Source organism: Xyrauchen texanus, chromosome 17 (genome assembly GCF_025860055.1).
Source record: "Xyrauchen texanus isolate HMW12.3.18 chromosome 17, RBS_HiC_50CHRs, whole genome shotgun sequence".
NCBI classification, from domain to species: Eukaryota; Metazoa; Chordata; class Actinopteri; order Cypriniformes; family Catostomidae; genus Xyrauchen; species Xyrauchen texanus.
In genome coordinates, this window is record NC_068292.1 from 42,044,616 (window position 1) to 42,063,247 (window position 18,632).

Here is an 18,632-nt window from a genome sequence, read left to right on the forward strand (position 1 = left end):
CTGTTACTTTGTATTAAATTATAATGGAAAATTCCACTAGAGAATTGGAGACTAATTGCATCTTAATTTGCATAATTTTGCATATTAATCACATCTCAGATGAATAATAAATTTCAGCAGATTTTTTAATTTATGCATAGATACAAAAACAAGTTAAAATTATAATCCATTGGGGAAAAAAAAAATCAAGAACTATTACTTGAGCATTTGCACTGATTTCGCTTAATATCCAACGTCAAAGTTGGAGTTGAGCCATCTCACCGTTAATAATAACCTCTTCATACATGCTTCAAGTGAATAATGAATGTATTTGACTTTCTGTGTTTGCATGCAAGATTTCCTATGCACAAAATGGCAAGTTTTGTGAGAATAGCTGTACATACTAAACTAACACAATAACATTTCTAATTAACACAGCTGCATGCTATGATAATGGATATTTAGCAAACTTAAACTATTTGATTGATGGTAATCTAAACTATTTAGGTTTTATGCCTGCAGAGTTCATCAAAAGCCAAATGCATACACTTTCCACACACACACACACACACACACACACACACACACACACACACACACACACACACACACACACACACGTAGTGTTTCCATGTTTTATGGGGACTTTCCATAGACATAATGGTTTTTATACTGTACAAACTTTATATTCTATCCCCTAAACCTAACCCTACCCCTAAACCTAACCCTCACAGAAAACTTTCTGCATTTTTACATTTTCAAAAAACATAATTTAGTATGATTTATAAGCTGTTTTCCTCATGGGGACCGACAAAATGTCCCCACAAAGTGATAAATACACGCTCACACACACACTCACACACACGCGCTCTCTCACACACACTCACACAAACGCGCTCACACACACACACACACACACACACACACACACACACACACACACACACACACAAACACACACACACACACGTAGTGTTTCCATGTTTTATGGGGACTTTCCATAGACATAATGGTTTTTATACTGTACAAACTTTATATTCTGTCCCCTAAACCTAACCCTACCCCTAAACCTAACCCTCACAGAAAACTTTCTGCATTTTTACATTTTCAAAAAACATAATTTAGTATGATTTATAAGCTGTTTTCCTCATGGGGACCGACAAAATGTCCCCACAAAGTGATAAATACACGCTCACACACACACACACACACACACACACACACACACACACACACACACACACACACACACACACACACACACACACACACACATATATTAAATGATAACAAGTGTCATAAATAGAACTGACATGATTACAAAAGATAGAACTTTTGATGTAGCTACATTTTTGGAGTTCCTGTCTGCTACAAAAACATGACCTAAAGTTTGGAATCACTCTAGCGAAGTAATTAATTGAAATCTGAACTGCTGCAAGATTTGTATTATTCTGTTCATTCAAGCCGCAGATGTAAAAGCATTTTAGACTGACAGAGATAATTACTATAATACATCTTAGAAAGGTTTCCATATCTGAGCGCAAATTCAATAATGATGAGCTGTGATAGCAATTATTTATCAATAAAAATAGTCTGAGAATTTGGAGGGGCGGGACAATCTTGCAGGTGTCTGTCATCTTGGTTTTTTTATGTGCAACCCTGAATGAATAATCAGCGTTTTCAAAAGAAAACACAGAGTGCAGGCAAATACAAAAGCTTATGACCTGTAATCAGCAGAAACAGCAGGATTTTAATGGTGTTTTGGTCCGCTGATCACATTTAAGCTTCTCAAACAATAATGTTCTGCACCTGTGAGGTGTGTTTGGGTGATACCTCTCATTTCAGGGAGGGGGGCGCATATTAAACCCACCTGTGTCACTCATTTCCAAATGATTCAACAGGAAAATGAGCCTAACCACAGGCAAACTCATCTTTGTTCAATAGTTCATACATTATATAGTAGGTCTTTACATATGGTACATTATGCATTAAATAAGCATTTATTATATAGTTTCAAGCAAAACACAAACTAAGTTTTTTAGGTTATAAATGATAAAACAATAGATCCAGTGTTCAAATTAAAAAGTATTTGGAAACTTTGGGATTTTCAAACTGTGTGAACTTGACGGGAACAAACTTAATCTATTATAGATCACTTACAGACCACAAGTTAATACAAAAATTAGAAAAGTGAAATTAGTTCTGAGTAAGGCTCTAGCAGCATTTGAGCACAGACGCCACTTGCTTTGATGTTTTGAATCTTATGAAATGATGTGGCTTAAGTGTCTAAATATTTTGGAGACACTTTACAAGTGTGTGTTATATATATAAAAAAACTGAATATTTCCACCATATTGACCTAGAAAAAACAGATCAGACAACAAGTTACCTTTTGTGACAATATGCCCCAACAGGGTGGCATACTATCTCAGTATATGGGGTAAGTTGTCACAATGGAACCTGCTATTAAACTGCCTATAATAGGCTTTTTAGCAATATTTCAACAGTAAAAAATGATGCGATTGCAAAAAATAAAATAAAAAGTAAAAAATGTCCAACATATAAGCTAAAAACATGTTGCAACTTGCCCTGAGTTGGCATTTATGAAGAAGAAAAAAATACACTTGTCTTGAGAACACAGTTCAACTTTCCAGTTAACAACTACTGTCTTTTTATAGTTGAGCCTAGTCTTGCATGAATGCTAATTTTATTCAATATAATTTTATTGTAAGCTAATTTGATTGTGTCCACTTGTTCATCCAAACGCTATTACAAAAATATGATAATGTTTAAATTTAGCTTGGAGCACAGACTTCACGCAAACACACGCGCTCGCGCACGTTGCATGATGCGCGTTCTAATTTAACACAGTTTTGATATAGGTGTTTGAAACCAACCTACAAATATCACTGAAACAGAAAACAAACAGTTTGTTTTGACTAAAACATGACTTGCTGAGATAAAACCCTTGTGACAACTCCCCCCTGCATATATTCCTAACTGTAAAACCCAAACAGCGGGGAATAACGTGCTTCCTCCTCTCCTTCATTTACCTTGCGAACTTGACGTTCATGATGTCCCACAGTGTGCGCATGCGTGCCGCGGGAGCGCGCGTGGGAAACACCGGGCTTTGCCGACATCTACCGGAGAAACGACAGCAGTGATGAACCAAACTAGGCATTATGGGTACTGGGTATGGGGTTAGTTTCGTAAGGTTGCCGGAAGAGATCGTGGGCACAGGATGTGTCTCCTTTTACGCGCTTTATAATAATGAACATCTCACCATTGCGCAGTTCCCAAAGAAATGCGCGTCCGTGATGCAACGCTTCGCATGTTTGGTTGCACGTGGGGAACTCGCACCCCTGGCCTGTCCTTGGATGTGGAATACTCTGTCTGCAAAGCAGGAGGAGACCCGTTGGCAATCATGGGCGCATCAGCGCGTGCGTCTTCATTCCAGCTGTGCAGTTTCTCCAAAGCGCGCTTGGGACTGTCTGCGACGACAGTCTGCGCCATTCTGCGCTGGGCAGGAATACAGACTTTATAGTAAAGATAGAGACGGAGACTCTAAGGTCACTCGTCTTCCTGGCATTACAGTAGTGGGCACCCCGGATCCCGTGACATGGATCAGGAACAAGATTATTTTGTTTTTAATTGAACTCTATTTTGGCTTGAATTTCAATGTGGAGTTTGACAATGGCGTGAAACAGGTTTGTATGAGTGGGAACGACAGGGCTACAGTACCCCCTTTCGCCCCAGTCACAAAGTTTATGATGATGAAAAATGTATTATATATAAGTGTGGGTAAGGAAATGCAATATAAAACAAGTTGTTTTTGTTTTTTTATTTACATAAATGTTTCCATGTTTTTATTTACATTTTCAAAGTAATGTACACAGAGGCATGTTGTGATATAGCAAATTTAGGGGATAATATCTGAAAATGGTAAATACTTTTATAGCAAGATTGTGATGAATAATACAAATTAAGATGCATGATGCAGTAAGATTAATAAAATAATTATTTTTCTTGATATAATAATATTTTAATTTAAAATTATTTATATATATATATATATATATATATATATATATAAATAATTATTAGTATAAATAATAATAATAATAATGAAGTGCACCATTGTTTAAAATAACCACTTCATCAAATGGTGCATAAGTTTTCAGTTTATTTGATCACTTCTATATAATTTCTTAACCGCTCAACTGTCTCAATATTTGATAAGAATTTGTGCATTAATTGGATTTTTACCTCCTGAGACCCGAGCGTGACTGCTGTGTGCATTTTCCATTTTCTCTTTTTATTTGTAACTATTAGCACCTAATAAACAAGCAAAAAAATATCAAAAAAATCAATAATAATAATTAATTCTAGAGCAAATAATTTTGCTAAAAACGTGTAAATAATACCAAGCTACAGAAAGTCAGATTTTTTTCATCAAATTGTTTATGATGTTTCCAAGATAATTGGTTATTCATGTTTTTGAGACCTTACAGACATGACAGCTAATTTTCTATAAAGCTGAATAAATAATTTGTATTCAAAGTAATGGCCAGCATCCTCAAATCAATGCCAGCCATGTTGAAATTAAATTCAACTCCCTATTTAGTGAATGACTTAACCTCCAGTGTGCTGTCTGTCTGCACTGGTCTCAGAACTGTACAAAATATACATTATTCTCATCCTCCCTCAATATAAAGCCTCTGAAAGCAACATTTTTCAGCTTTTGAATGAACCCATTGATTCTCAATGTGAAAATGCACAGTAAATATATAGGAATGCATTTACTAATAGTAATGAATAGAAGTGCATTGTTCAGTGATAACAAAATAAAATATAACAACATTTATATTAAAATGAAGTGAAATGACACACAGATTTGTTAATTGTGAAAGTTATTAAAAATAACTAAAATGCTTTTTCAACTTTTGAGGGTGTCCGGTCCCAATTTCCAAATTTTGGTATAATATTAATTATCAAAAAAATACATTTTGACTTGCCCCTCCTTTTCTTAAAAAGCTCAATTCTGTGTTGCAGTGAGGCTCTTTCAATGGAAGTGAATGGGGGCCAATCTGTAAACTTTAAAGAACGTACTGGTTCAAAAGTATATCCACAAGATGTAAACAGTATGCCTGGTTACATAACTTTAGTGTGATAAAATTCCTTAATAACCTTTTCTGTGTAAAGTTATTGCCAGTTTTACAACTTCATTGCCATGATGATGGGTCAACAAACCCTACAATTAGTGTGTAAATGATGGTACAGCTCAAATAACACATGAGTTTTAACCATAGACTGTAAAAAAAGATGGATGACGCCCCTTCGCTCTTTTCCATTAGTGAGAACTGAAGCCGCCAGTGTCCCGATATGGCGCTGACATCTTGGGACTTGAGTCTGTGCAGTTGCGATTTCGGGACCAGATCTGCGCAGTAGTGAGCAGGAAGTAAAGCCACGAAATCAAGGCCCCGCCCTTACTCTCGCTGAATCAATCGCAAGCACACGCCCCTGCACTTTTGACTTTTGACTTATGACGGTGTGAAATAATTAATTATAGAAATTTAGATATTAAATTTAAAGCTCCAATCTCCTCAGTCCTCCGAAGATCATGAAAAAAAAGTCAGTTGGTGCTTCAGTGACTACTTCGCTCAGAGAACCTGTCAATCACAGCTGTCAATCATGATGTCACAGCACCGTTTTTATAGCATCAAGTAACTAACTAAAAACAAACTTATTTTGAAAACAAACACTTGAAATGACATCAACGTGATAGAAACTACAGTAAATGACAGAAACTATCTTTGGAAAAAAGATATGTGAAGTGTAATTTAATTGTTTAGTTGGTCTCACGTCCCGTTGAATAACATGGGGAGGCGGGGTTTATGACCTATACTAGGACCAGTCACCGGGGGGGACAATCGAGACGTTTTGGCTTCACTTTTGAGGGCTTGTGCGGCACACATGGTTTTAACAGAATAGTTATTGTAAGTGCTTCTAGAAAATGATTCGCTTCACCTTTCTGCTTTTAAAACATCCACAAGTTGGCCCCAATCACTTCCATTGTAAGTGCCTCACTGGAACCTCCATTGTTGCTTTTTTTAACAATGTGCAATATGCCACAAATGCTGTTGATTGAGCTTAACCTTTCTTGAACCCAGAATATTCCTTTAATACAGTAAGGTGTGGAACTCAGAGCTACAATGTTAGTACAGGTAGATTTCACACCGTTTAGGCGTTTAGCCTATTTACCCCAAATACTAACCTCCGAAACATGAACTAATAAATAAGTATTTTGTCTCAACATACAGTACATTTCATATATTTAATGCAGTTTTATGACAACAAATGAAATACCCAGAATTCAGTTACATATGCATTTTACATCATGTTTACTCAACATTCACTATATTAATGTTTAAAAGCAGAAAATGTATTTACATTTATGCATTTGTCAGACGCTTTTTATCCAAAGCGACTTACAGTGCACTTATTACAGGGACAACCCCCCGGAACAACCTGGAGTTAAGTGACTTGCTCAAGGACACAATGGTGGTGGCCATGGGGTTAGAACCAGTGACCTTCTGATTAATAGCCCTGTGCTTTTTTAGAACTGACATAAGGGGAGCTACTACTGTTAATCGGCCTGTTAAAGTGGGTATGGCAATCCAATGGTGCTGATAATCACGAAATCGCCTAATATCTTGATTCATTGGCCTGGTTGATGTATAAGGTCCTATCATTAATAATAACAAGCCACTAAATTGCGATTAAATCACTTTGCTTGACCAAAACGATGGGACTGACTTCTTTCTCTGTAGGCAGTGGTCCATGTCTCCGCCATGCTATCCAAAGGCAAGTTTGAGGAGTTGAGAAGTGTGATGTCAAAAGAGGTATGTTAATTCGGGTACTTGTACGTTTTTGTAATAACAGACTGGTTTGGCTAAAATGTTAAAACTGAAGCAGTCCTATTATTCCTATTATAAACAACAATGATAAATTCTGTGGTTTACAGGCTGTTGAAAGTGTCCGAAAGAAATGTAAAATTCTGTCAGAGACCCAAAAGAGACATCTTGCGATCCCTCTTGAAGACATCTTATTTCTACTTCCCGAGGATGTTTCTATATTCTTTGACCAGAGAGGTGAGGGGGTCATTCCTGATATGTACAGTAGTACCTTTCAAAAAATATGAATGAGCTTTTGTTGTCATTTAAATTGATTATTTCTAGAAATTCTTGTTTAGTTCCTGTTTCCTGTTAGTTTTGTTGTCCTTTGTAGTTTCTTTTCATGATTGGTTTTCCCCTGATTGTTTCCCCAGGTGTTCCTCATTCCCTTGTTTCCCCTGGTTTCTTTGTCCGTCTTCCGATGTGTTGTCATGTTCTGTGCCTGGTTCCCTGTGTTTTATTTCCTTTAATTCTGAGTTACCTTGTTCATCTTTGTTTTATTAAAAGCTGCGTTTAGATCCTCATTCCTCGTCACAATAACAGGATGACATTAGCCATTACTCATTAGGTCCATTATTATATTGGTGTTTGTTTAATCTTCTGAAATTTGTATATTACACCGTCTTCTGGAAATGTGTAGATGGAATGAGAGTGAGACGAGCCAGCGAATACCTCTAAACATCACAGAATTAAACATTAAAAAATTAATTGCTAATACTTACTGAAGTTTGTGCTGTTGTTTTCCCTCTAATAATGTCACTTCTTGGAAGATGGTGTTATTAAAGAGGTAGTTCACCCAAAAATGAAAATTCTCTCATCATTTACTCACCCTCATACCATCCCAAATATCTCAGCTCTGTAGGTCCATACAATGCAAGTGAATGGTGACCAGAACTTTGAATCTTTAAAAAGCACATAAAGGAAGCATAAAAGTAAGCCAGCGCTTAAATCCACATCGTCACTCCCACATTCTTCTTCTTTTGTATTTTGGCGATTTGCGTTCTTTGTGCATAAAGCCACCTACTGGCTGGGGCTGGTCAGTAGATTTATAGTAAAAAAGGTCTTCAATTTTGATCTATTTCTCACCCACACCTATCACATTACTTCTGAAGACACTGGAATCTTACGGATTACTTTTATGCGGCATTTATGTGCTTTTTGGAGATTCAAAGTTCTGGTCACCATTCACGTGCATTGAACAGACCTGAGCTGAGATGTTCTTCTAAACATCTCCATTTGTGTTCTGCAGATAGAAAGGCATATACATCTGGGATGGCATGTGGGTGAGTAAATGATAAGGGAATTGTAATTTTTGGGTGAACTATCCCTTTACTGATAGTTGAAGGGATATAACAAAGCACTAACAGGATGGGAAATGATATTGAGGCCGTAAGAGAAAAACCTGTCAGTAATACCAGCTAAAGCAATATTCCCAAGGTGTGTTTTGATTGAAATATTTTGATTAGATAAATGACAAAGAAATGAAGAAACACCTGGAAAATGTACTGCGTAACAGGGTTGAGCTTGATGGAGTTGAAGGTCTCTCATGTTCTCCTATAGGCAGGAAGTTCTGTTACATCATGATGAGGTTTTGGCACCTGTCCAGTGCAGATGTACCTGACGACCCCGAGAGCACCCGGGTCTTCAAGATGGACTTCTCTGGAGACCAAGACGGCCCTCAAAAGAAGATCATCACAGCTGTGTATGAGTAGGTGTTCCATACCAGAAAGCATCTGTTTTATGTCATCTAGGAGCTTATGGGTGAACCTCACAAAAACTGTCATGCCCATCTCATATTTCACCCCAGAATCAAATTAAATGCATACATTTTATTTTGACAAACCCCCCTTTTATTGCAGTATTTTGTGCTTAATTGTCATGATGCAAATAAGCCTCAATAGTCCTAAAAACCAGCTTAGTTTTTTGTTTTGTTTTTGTGTTTTCTTTTGATTTTGTGGTGAAATGAGATCTGGACATGTTTTCGTGCGATTCACACATACATTTTAATGTTATGATATGATGTTTCGTTTATGTATATGCACATCTTATCTGACTTAATTGCTACTTTGAAGCGCCCTACTGCTTTATGTCGTGGAAAATATCCCACAATCTGAAAATTTTTCATAGCGGAGTTAGTTTTCAGTCCAAATTTGCATAGGAGGCTGTATGTTTGCCACTCAAGGGTAAATTTCATATACTGCAAAGCAACACACATTTCAAAGAGTCGCAAACAAAACATAATTAGGAGTCAAATCCATGTAAACAACCTTCGCGACAGCAGCTGATGTCACAAACTTTCCTCCTAGCTGACAGACTTTGAAGAGCATTGACATGAACTACACACAGTCATAAGTCTGACTGATGAATGCCAGCGCAGCTTCAGATCATCTTAAATGTAGTTAATGGATTTCTCCCTCATGACAGACATTTGTTTTGCGCACTGCTTTGATGGATATATAGATGCTAATAGGTTCGCTCTGAGCGGTTTGTATACTCGTGCCTCTCTCGTGTTTCAAAACATCTTTCCATCTGTCACATTAGCACATTTGAGTCAGCTGTCGCTCAGCGAGAGTGCCGTTACTAAGTTAACTTTGTGAAAATGTCATACTTCAGATCGCCCTATTGATGTGACGCGTTACTTTTGGACATAAGCCTGTTTTACGTCGTGTGATTTGCTTGTTCTGATACCATTGAGTTTTGACGTGATTTGATGCATGATATGTAATGTTATCGGATTTTCTATCACATTACAGTAGGGATGCACACACTGTGATAGAAATTGGTTAATATTTAAATCTCACAGGTAAGAGTGCCATTGTCCTGAATATTAGCATGGCTGTGATTCAGCCATAGACATGGGCCGAACAAGAAGTTAAAGGGATCCCATCCCAGATGTGTGACTTTCTCTCTTCTGCAGAAGACAAATTAAGATTTTAGAAGAATATTTCAGCTCTGTTGGTCCATACAATGCAAGTGAATGGTGAACAGAACTTTGAAGCTCCAAAAAGCACATTAAGGCAGCATAAAATTAATCCATACGACTCCAGTGCTTAAATCCATGTCTTCAGCAGCGATATGATAGGTGTTGATAAGAAACAGAGCAATATTCAAGTCCTTTTTTACAATAAATCTCCATTTTCACTTTTACATTCTTTTTTTTATGTTTATCCCATTTTTATCCCCAATTTGGAATGCCCAATTCCCACTACTTAGTAGGTACTCTTGGTGGCGGGTTTACTCGCCTCAATCTGGGTGGCGGAGGACAAGTCTCAGTTGCCTCCACTTCTGAGACCGCCAATCTGCACATCTTATCACTTGGCTCGCTGTGCATGACGCCACGGAGACTCCGCATGTAGAGGCTAATGCTACTCTCCACGAACCACGCACAACTTGCCACGCGTCCCATTGAGAGCGAAAACCCCTAATCATGTCCACGAGGAGGGTACCCCATGTGAATCTACCCTCCTTAGCAACCGGGCCAATTTGGTTGTTTAGGAAACCTGGCTGGAGTCACCCAGCACACCCTGGATTTGAACTTGCGACCCCAGGGGTGGTCGTCAGGGTCAATACTCACTGAGCTACTGAGCCAGGAGCTCCTTACACACCTATCATTTAACTTCAGAAGACATTGATTGAACCACTGGAATCTTCTGGATTACTTTTATGCTGTCTTTATGTGTTTTTGGAGATTCAAAGTTCTGGTCACCATTCACTTGCATTGTATGGAGCTACAGAGCTGAAATATTCTTCTAAAAATCTTCATTGGTGTTCTGAAGAAGAAAGTCAGTCACACATCTAGGATGGCATTTAAATTAGAGAATTTTCATTTTTGGGTGAACTATCGCTTTAATACAGAATCATTACAATTTTAGATGCAATGTGGCCATTTATTTTCTTTTGCATTTAAAATAGTTCCAGAAAAAGCTAAAGCAGAATCTTCCATTGCGTGTTGCAGATCACTGCACAGACTGACCATATGTAGTAGTGCAAACACACAAGCGGTGCTACTAAACCTCAAGTTGTTCCAAACTCATATGACTTTCTTCCAGGGAACACAAATGGAAAAGTTAGGCAGCCACAGTCACCATTCACATTCATTGTAAGAAAAAAAGATGCTATGAAAGTGAATGGTGACTATCAGTGTTCATTTTTACACAGATTTTTATTTTAGTAGTGTTGTTAAATTTTTAATTAATATTTCATTATGTAATTTTTAATTTATTTAGTTTATTCCAATTTATTCAGACTAAAATGGCATACAGTTGTTGTCAACAAAAGTAGCATTTTAGTTGACGATAATGTGAAAAATTATAAAAAACTGTAACAGACCGAACTTTAGTATTGGGCTAAAGCACATAACTGTTAATCAGAAGGTCACTGGTTCGATCCCCACAGCCACCACCATTGTGTCCTTGAGTAAGGCACTTAACTCCAGGTTGCTCCGGTGGGATTGTCCCTGTAATAAGTGCACTGTAAGTCACTTTGGATAAAAGCGTTTGCCAAATGCATACTTTTAAAAGTTACACTTTAGTGAATTCCTCACGATTAGACCGTTTAGGATATTGCGTTACGTGTTGCACATCTGACTAGAGGGTAATTCAGTTACTATGGCTGGATTATTTCAATCAATTCTTTCTCCATTTTGTTTTTTTTAAAAGTATATACACGACCGTTCAAAGGTTTAGGGTCACTTACTCATTCTGTCTTTATTTGTTCACATTGGAATCATATGGGAATTACGTTGTGTCTCTACTTCATTATTGTCAACAACAACAACAACAAAAATAACCTTTGTTTACCAACAATTTCACTGTTAAAATTAACACTGCTGCCCGATATCTCCTTTTGTGTTCCATGAACGAAAATAAGACAAATAGGTTTAGAACAACATGAGGGTAAGTGAATAATGATAGAATTGTTATTTTTGGGTGAAGTATACCTTTAACAACCAAGACCTTGTTTGGTAGTCTTTTTATAATTATTGATTTGTTTTTTGAAGGTTTCATCGTGAGTTGACGGTTGGAGCCGACCCAGACTGGACGGTGACCAGCATATGGCACTGGAAACATCTCGAGTGAGACCCATCACTCCGGATTACACTTGAAACTTTACCACACTAAAACTAGAATTACTGAAATGTTTTTGTTTTTTAGCAAAGGCAGATGAACTATCTCAACTAGAGGTCGACCGATAGTGGATTTTGCCGATACTAATAACTAAGGTGGTGGAAAATATGACAACAGATTAATCGGACGATAGTTTTTTTTTAAATCGATTTATTAAATGTTAAAAAATGTAATCTTAGTCTTTCCTTATTGTGACAGGCGCAGACATGGATGCTGCAAGAGTCAAAAATCTGTCAAATCCCACATGCGTGTTTGTTGTGCAACCAAAATCCAAATAATAACCAGAACAAATGAAGATATGGTGCATAACGCTGGACTTTTAATTATAAACATGCCGAAAATACACCAGGAACTCTTATTTTGCAATGTCTGTGCTTCCAGCTCACACAAACACACAAGGGAAATAAAACGTTCACTTTTAAAATCATCTTCGATGTATTACAATAGAATCGCTATGAAGTAAACATTGACATATGGGCTAATAAATACTGTAAGAGCTTTAATTAAGCAACAGATGATCATCATTCATCAATAGTTGATCATCAGGGGTAGCTTGTCTGTTGAACAGGTTTTTTTAATAACATTTCACAGTATTGATCGTGAAAAAGTCCATAAACGGTGATGGTGACAGAGTCTTGGCTCCATTACAATCAGGGCCATTTCTAGGCATAGGTGAAATAGATAGTCACCTAGGGAACCACCTGGTGGGAGGGCGTCAAAGAGGAGGCCTCTGCCAAACCACCCCCCCACCCCACCCCTGATGGGGGCGCCAATAGGGATCTCGCCTATGGCGCCAGAATGGTCAGAAACGGCCCTGATTGCAAAGCTCTACATGTATACAAATATTCACCAAGTTAATCTTTTTGCAGTCTACATATTCATCAGATTAAAGGTTTTGGCCACAGAGGAACACAGAAGAATAGAAAAAATATATCGGCAAACATCGCTGTCGATCTTTGCCAATAACCGTTCCAAAATGCAATTATCGATACTGATTAAATGACAAAACCGATTTATCGGTCGACCTCTAGCTTTTATGCCTCTCATCCACACTGGAATGGCATTTTCTTCCACCAAAAACAGTCTTTTGAAAACACTCTCTTGTCCCACATGCTTTGGAAAACTATGATGTTAAGTTTAGTGTGGACTCCAGCTACCTCCCTTATACAAAGTGTACTGTTTATTCAATAAAACAACCCACAATAGTAGTAAGTCTGTCTAATTATTTTGTAAGTAGCATTATTTATTAATAAATGGTCAAATATTGACTGTTCAATGGTTTGAAGCGTAGCATTGGTTGGACAAACAGATAGTCAAGCCCCAAACTCATGCACATCAATACACTGATAACTATCAAAAATCAGCTTATTAAAAAAAGGCTGGGCTAGGAGCAAAAATAAGGGTTCCCAAATGCTCTGGAAAACCTGGAATTTTCCAGTCTTGGAAAAGTCATTAATATGAGATTTGAAATCATCTGACTATTCTCTGTTTTGATTTTAAAACGTAAACAGTTTTGCGCTAATTGGATAGTCCGACTAGGTCTGTTTGTACCATTTAAGTCAGACTAAAAGACAAATTATCGCCTTAGTCCGACTAAAGTCAAACTTTTAAAGTGCATGTAAACCTACCGACAGCCAACTAAACATTCCAACATGATAGTATGGAAAAGTCACACTTGAATTGAAACGTGCCAAGGATGAGACTCCAACAAGACAACCAGCAACATTTCACAGTCATATTTGATACTTTCAGATCACCCACGACAACAGATGGGCCTTAAGACCAATTATCACCTAATTTGGATATTAAAACAAATCCTTTGTTTAAGTGACAGGAAGCTGTCCTCACTCGTGCGTTAATGTCATCCTATTTCTGTGGAAAACGTCATTGTTTATGCATTCATAGCTTTACAGGGAGTCATCGAATTATCATTGACTGAAATTCATTAAATCATTTCGTTGGATTATTACAGTTTTTGTCAGCAGTAATGGATTGTTCAACTTGCGTGGGTGTTTTGTCATGTGCGTGCAAACAAGTCGTAATATGATTAACAGTGGAGATCATACCTCCTGTTTCAATTGAAATAAATATGCTAATACCATATTAGGCAATTAATCACGGCGGCTTCAACTACAACTGAACAAAAGAAAATAAAAACATTAATGTGCTTTACAAAGCTGTTTCCTCTCCTCCTGGGCTTTTATCATGGATTAGGGAATATTTGCTTTATTAATCTGTTTATTGTACTGAGCAATAACTCGTATTTCTGATGTGTTATATTGATGTTGCCGAATGAGAAAAAGAGAGCAATTCTTCCAATGTGTCTGTGTGTATATTTGCTTGTATATTTAACTTAATCAAACTGTGAAAAGAAACTAAAATAGCCTATTACAAACAGATTGGATTGAACACTACACGAAGAGCTGTAATAATTGAGGACAACACTAGGTCAGTAGGGCTGTGTTTCGACAGATTACCAATTTGAAGCTCTCGATTCAATGAGATTTAGAATTCGGATTCATTGTGGTACATTTGAGTTGTAATGTCCATTTGCTTACATTCTGCACTCAAATAAATTATTTTAAGATTTACACATTTCAATTTCACAACAAAATTCCTTCAAATTTAATTGAGTAATTTGTAACTAAATAAAATAAATGTTATTAATTTAAATAAATATTTAAATAAGTTTAAATGTTCAATTTGATGAAATTTTGTTATGAAATTGAAATGCGTAAATTTTAAAAATAGGCAAAAATATTTTTTTCTGTTTGTTTGAACAAAATTCTCTCTCAGCTATTGCTGTAAATTATACAGGGAACATTCTAACTTGGAACATTTTGAAAATATACATTTTTTTAAATTAACAACAGCAGGGCCCAAACTATTCCATTCAATTGCTATTTATTTAACAAACATAAAAGTCAACACAACCAAAACTGAAGTAAACCTTAAACGTTAATGTTAAAGATTGATCTTGGAATATTAAAAATCGATATCGGGAAGATTTAAATGAAGAACTTGATTAATTTGAAAATCAATATGTGGAGCGGAGGGGGCGGGGCCGTGTCGGAATATCGCGCGCCCGGTCCCGCCCCTCCGCTCCACACAATATTTTTACCCAGCCCTAGAGGTCTGTATTAAAATCTAGACCTGGGCTAGGAGCAAAAATGAGGGTTCCCACATGTCCTGGAAAACCTGGAATTTTGCAGTGCAGTTTTCCAGCCATGAAAATTATAAAAATACCTAAATGTCCTGGAAAATAATGATTTATTCTGGAAAATATGTACAGTAGCCTATATACACTGTAATAACTGTGTCGCTAACAAAGTTTTTGTTACATTTACAAAAACATGGTAACGATCGGGATTTGGGATACGTGTCAAATACAAAACAAAACTGGCAACGTTTTGTCTCAGCTGTCGGCTGCGCATTGTGAATTGAACAGTTGACTGCATGATTGAAGCCATGTCACTTAAACTGCTCATCTGGAGGAAATAAAGTAGTTTAATTATTTATTTAGTGCAAAATATATATATTTATTTATTCCTACATTGCTGTCGTGTTAACTACAAAAATATTTAAGTGGGTAAACTTTAGACAATGACGACGGTCGGACCGTGGATTATTTTGAAAATGAATTCACACCCCGAGGTGGTTGCATGGTTATGCGACTTTAACATCTCGGGATATTAATTAATTTTTAAAAATTCAATAATTGTAGTCACGCATTTGAGATTAAAAATTATTGTTTGAATGCACAATTAATCAAATAAAAATCACAATATATCCTAGTTTGATTATTAAAATGTAAAAGGCTGCAATTTAATGAAATGCGGCATGCTTTAATATTAATGTGTGAAGCTGGTCGCTCATACACAAACACTGCATCATGAACATCATTCTGTGTCTGTATAGTATGACAGAGCAAGGCAAGGCAAGTTTATTTATATAGCACATTTCATACACAATGGTAATTCAAAGTGCTTTACATAGAAGAGATTAAAATAAGAATAAAAAATACAAAAAAAGAATAATTGAAACAGTGCGAGTATGATGTATCATATAGAGAGAGAGAGAGCTGCGCATATTTTGCGCTCTTAAAATATTGAAATTTTGCCTTTAAAAGAGTGAGAACCCTGAAACAAATTGTCCCATAGTAATAGATGACGACGCTTGCCCAAACAATAAAATGCACTGACTCCTGGTAATCAAAAGTAAATTATAAATCCCTTTGGGTATATATGATAATTGACAGCAATCTTTGGCTCTCTCTAGCTCTAAATGTGGAATACGTCCTCTTGCGGAGTAAACTTAATGTTATCCTAGGAGGCAAAAATTAATTACCAAGCAGAACTTTTATTATGCTACATCGAGGGTACATATTATTGCTGCCAGGTGCCTTGCAACACTCCGCCTCATTTGACAAGAGTCTAAATTAAACAAATAACATGGCTGAAATTACCACTGACCTAATAATGCATCTCAACTAATAAAATACTGCAGTTGCAGAAGTCAAGAGGGTCTAAACCTCCGTCATCGGATTAAACAGTGGTGAAGTAATTATAAATATCTTGCATGTAACCAATACTGATTATTGTCAAAAAGAAAAGTGTGTTTAGTTCTCTGTGAAAATGATTTCTCCTTTCCTTCTTAATATGCAGACAACAATAGGTAAGCTTTTTGCAAGTTCAGTCCCCTGAAAATTGTTTCTTTGAGCATCCCGACCAGCCCAACACAGCAATTCAACAAGTGGTCTGAGAATGGGGCAGGACTATTTGTTTGTTCGACCAATGACAGATGGGGGGAGCAACAGTCATGATTCAAAAATAATTTTTGCTGTTCCGTTAGATGAGTCTTGTGCTGCAGAAATTACATACATGGCTTTAAGGAGAATATATATATATGTATATGTATATGTGTGTGTGTGTGTGTGTGTATATATATATATATGTATATGTGTGTGTGTACTGTATATATATATATATATGTATGTATGTGTGTGTGTGTATATACACTCACCTAAAGGATTATTAGGAACACCATACTAATACTGTGTTTGACCCCCTTTCGCCTTCAGAACTGCCTTAATTCTACGTGGCATTGATTCAACAAGGTGCTGAAAGCATTCTTTAGAAATGTTGGCCCATATTGATAGGATAGCATCTTGCAGTTGATGGAGATTTGTGGGATGCACATCCAGGGCACGAAGCTCCCGTTCCACCACATCCCAAAGATGCTCTATTGGGTTGAGATCTGGTGACTGTGGGGGCCATTTTAGTACAGTGAACTCATTGTCATGTTCAAGAAACCAATTTGAAATGATTCGAGCTTTGTGACATGATGCATTATCCTGCTGGAAGTAGCCATCAGAGGATGGGTACATGGTGGCCATAAAGGGATGGACATGGTCAGAAACAATGCTCAGGTAGGCCGTGGCATTTAAACAATGCCCAATTGGCACTAAGGGGCCTAAAGTGTGCCAAGAAAACATCCCCCACACCATTACACCACCACCACCAGCCTGCACAGTGGTAACAAGGCATGATGGATCCATGTTCTCATTCTGTTTACGCCAAATTCTGACTCTACCATCTGAATGTCTCAACAGAAATCGAGACTCATCAGACCAGGCAACATTTTTCCAGTCTTCAACTGTCCAATATTGGTGAGCTCTTGCAAATTGTAGCCTCTTTTTGTAGTGGAGATGAGTGGTACCCGGTGGGGTCTTCTGCTGTTGTAGCCCATCCGCCTCAAGGTTGTGCGTGTTGTGGCTTCACAAATGCTTTGCTGCATACCTCGGTTGTAACGAGTGGTTATTTCAGGCAAAGTTGCTCTTCTATCAGCCTGAATCAGTCGGCCCATTCTCCTCTGACCTCTAGCATCAACAAGGCATTTTCGCCCACAGGACTGCCGCATACTGGATGTTTTTCCCTTTTCACGCCATTCTTTGTAAACCCTAGAAATGGTTGTGCGTGAAAATCCCAGTAACTGAGCAGATTGTGAAATACTCAGACCGGCCCGTCTGGCACCAACAACCATGCCACGCTCAAAATTGCTTAAATCACCTTTCTTTCCCATTCTGACATTCAGTTTGGAGTTCAGGAGATTGTCTTGACCAGGACCACACCCCTAAATGCATTGAAGCAACTGCCATGTGATTGGTTGATTAGATAATTGCATTAATGAGAAATTGAACAGGTGTTCCTAATAATCCTTTAGGTGAGTGTATATGTATATGTATGTGTGTATATATATATATATATATATATGTGTGTGTGTTTATGTATATTATATAATATACATATAATATATATGTATATTATATATATATATATATATATATATATATATATATATCATTTATTTATTCAGGTAGGAAACAAACACTTTCTCATGACGACCCACCCTTTTTAATTTCCTGCAAACAAGATTTTGCTCTGTCACCCACTGGAATGAGCTTCACTGCCTTTAAATGGAAACGAACATATAGAGTATTTCTTAAGATTGGGTGCATTATTCTAAATGAGCATTGAGCAACCTATAGCCTAAACACAATTCTAAGAACTTCTGC

At 37.1% G+C, this 18,632-nt stretch overlaps 1 protein-coding gene across 2 annotated transcripts; it reads left to right on the forward strand.

The window, feature by feature from the left end:
- Positions 1-3,176: 3,176 nt before the first annotated feature.
- Positions 3,177-13,261, forward strand: si:dkey-82o10.4 (uncharacterized protein LOC797793 homolog). 2 transcript variants are annotated; one of them, XM_052146342.1, is made up of 5 exons: positions 3,179-3,686; positions 6,810-6,881; positions 7,004-7,130; positions 8,493-8,640; positions 11,932-13,261. In XM_052146342.1, exons 1-5 carry the CDS (start codon positions 3,297-3,299, stop codon positions 12,008-12,010), a joined length of 816 nt encoding a protein of 271 aa, XP_052002302.1. In that variant the 5' UTR covers positions 3,179-3,296; the 3' UTR covers positions 12,011-13,261. The 2 variants fall into 2 exon arrangements, with proteins under 2 accessions (XP_052002303.1, XP_052002302.1); XM_052146343.1 differs by lacking the exon at positions 11,932-13,261 and having other exon boundaries at positions 3,177-3,686; positions 7,307-8,630.
- The last annotated feature ends 5,371 nt before the right edge of the window (positions 13,262-18,632 follow it).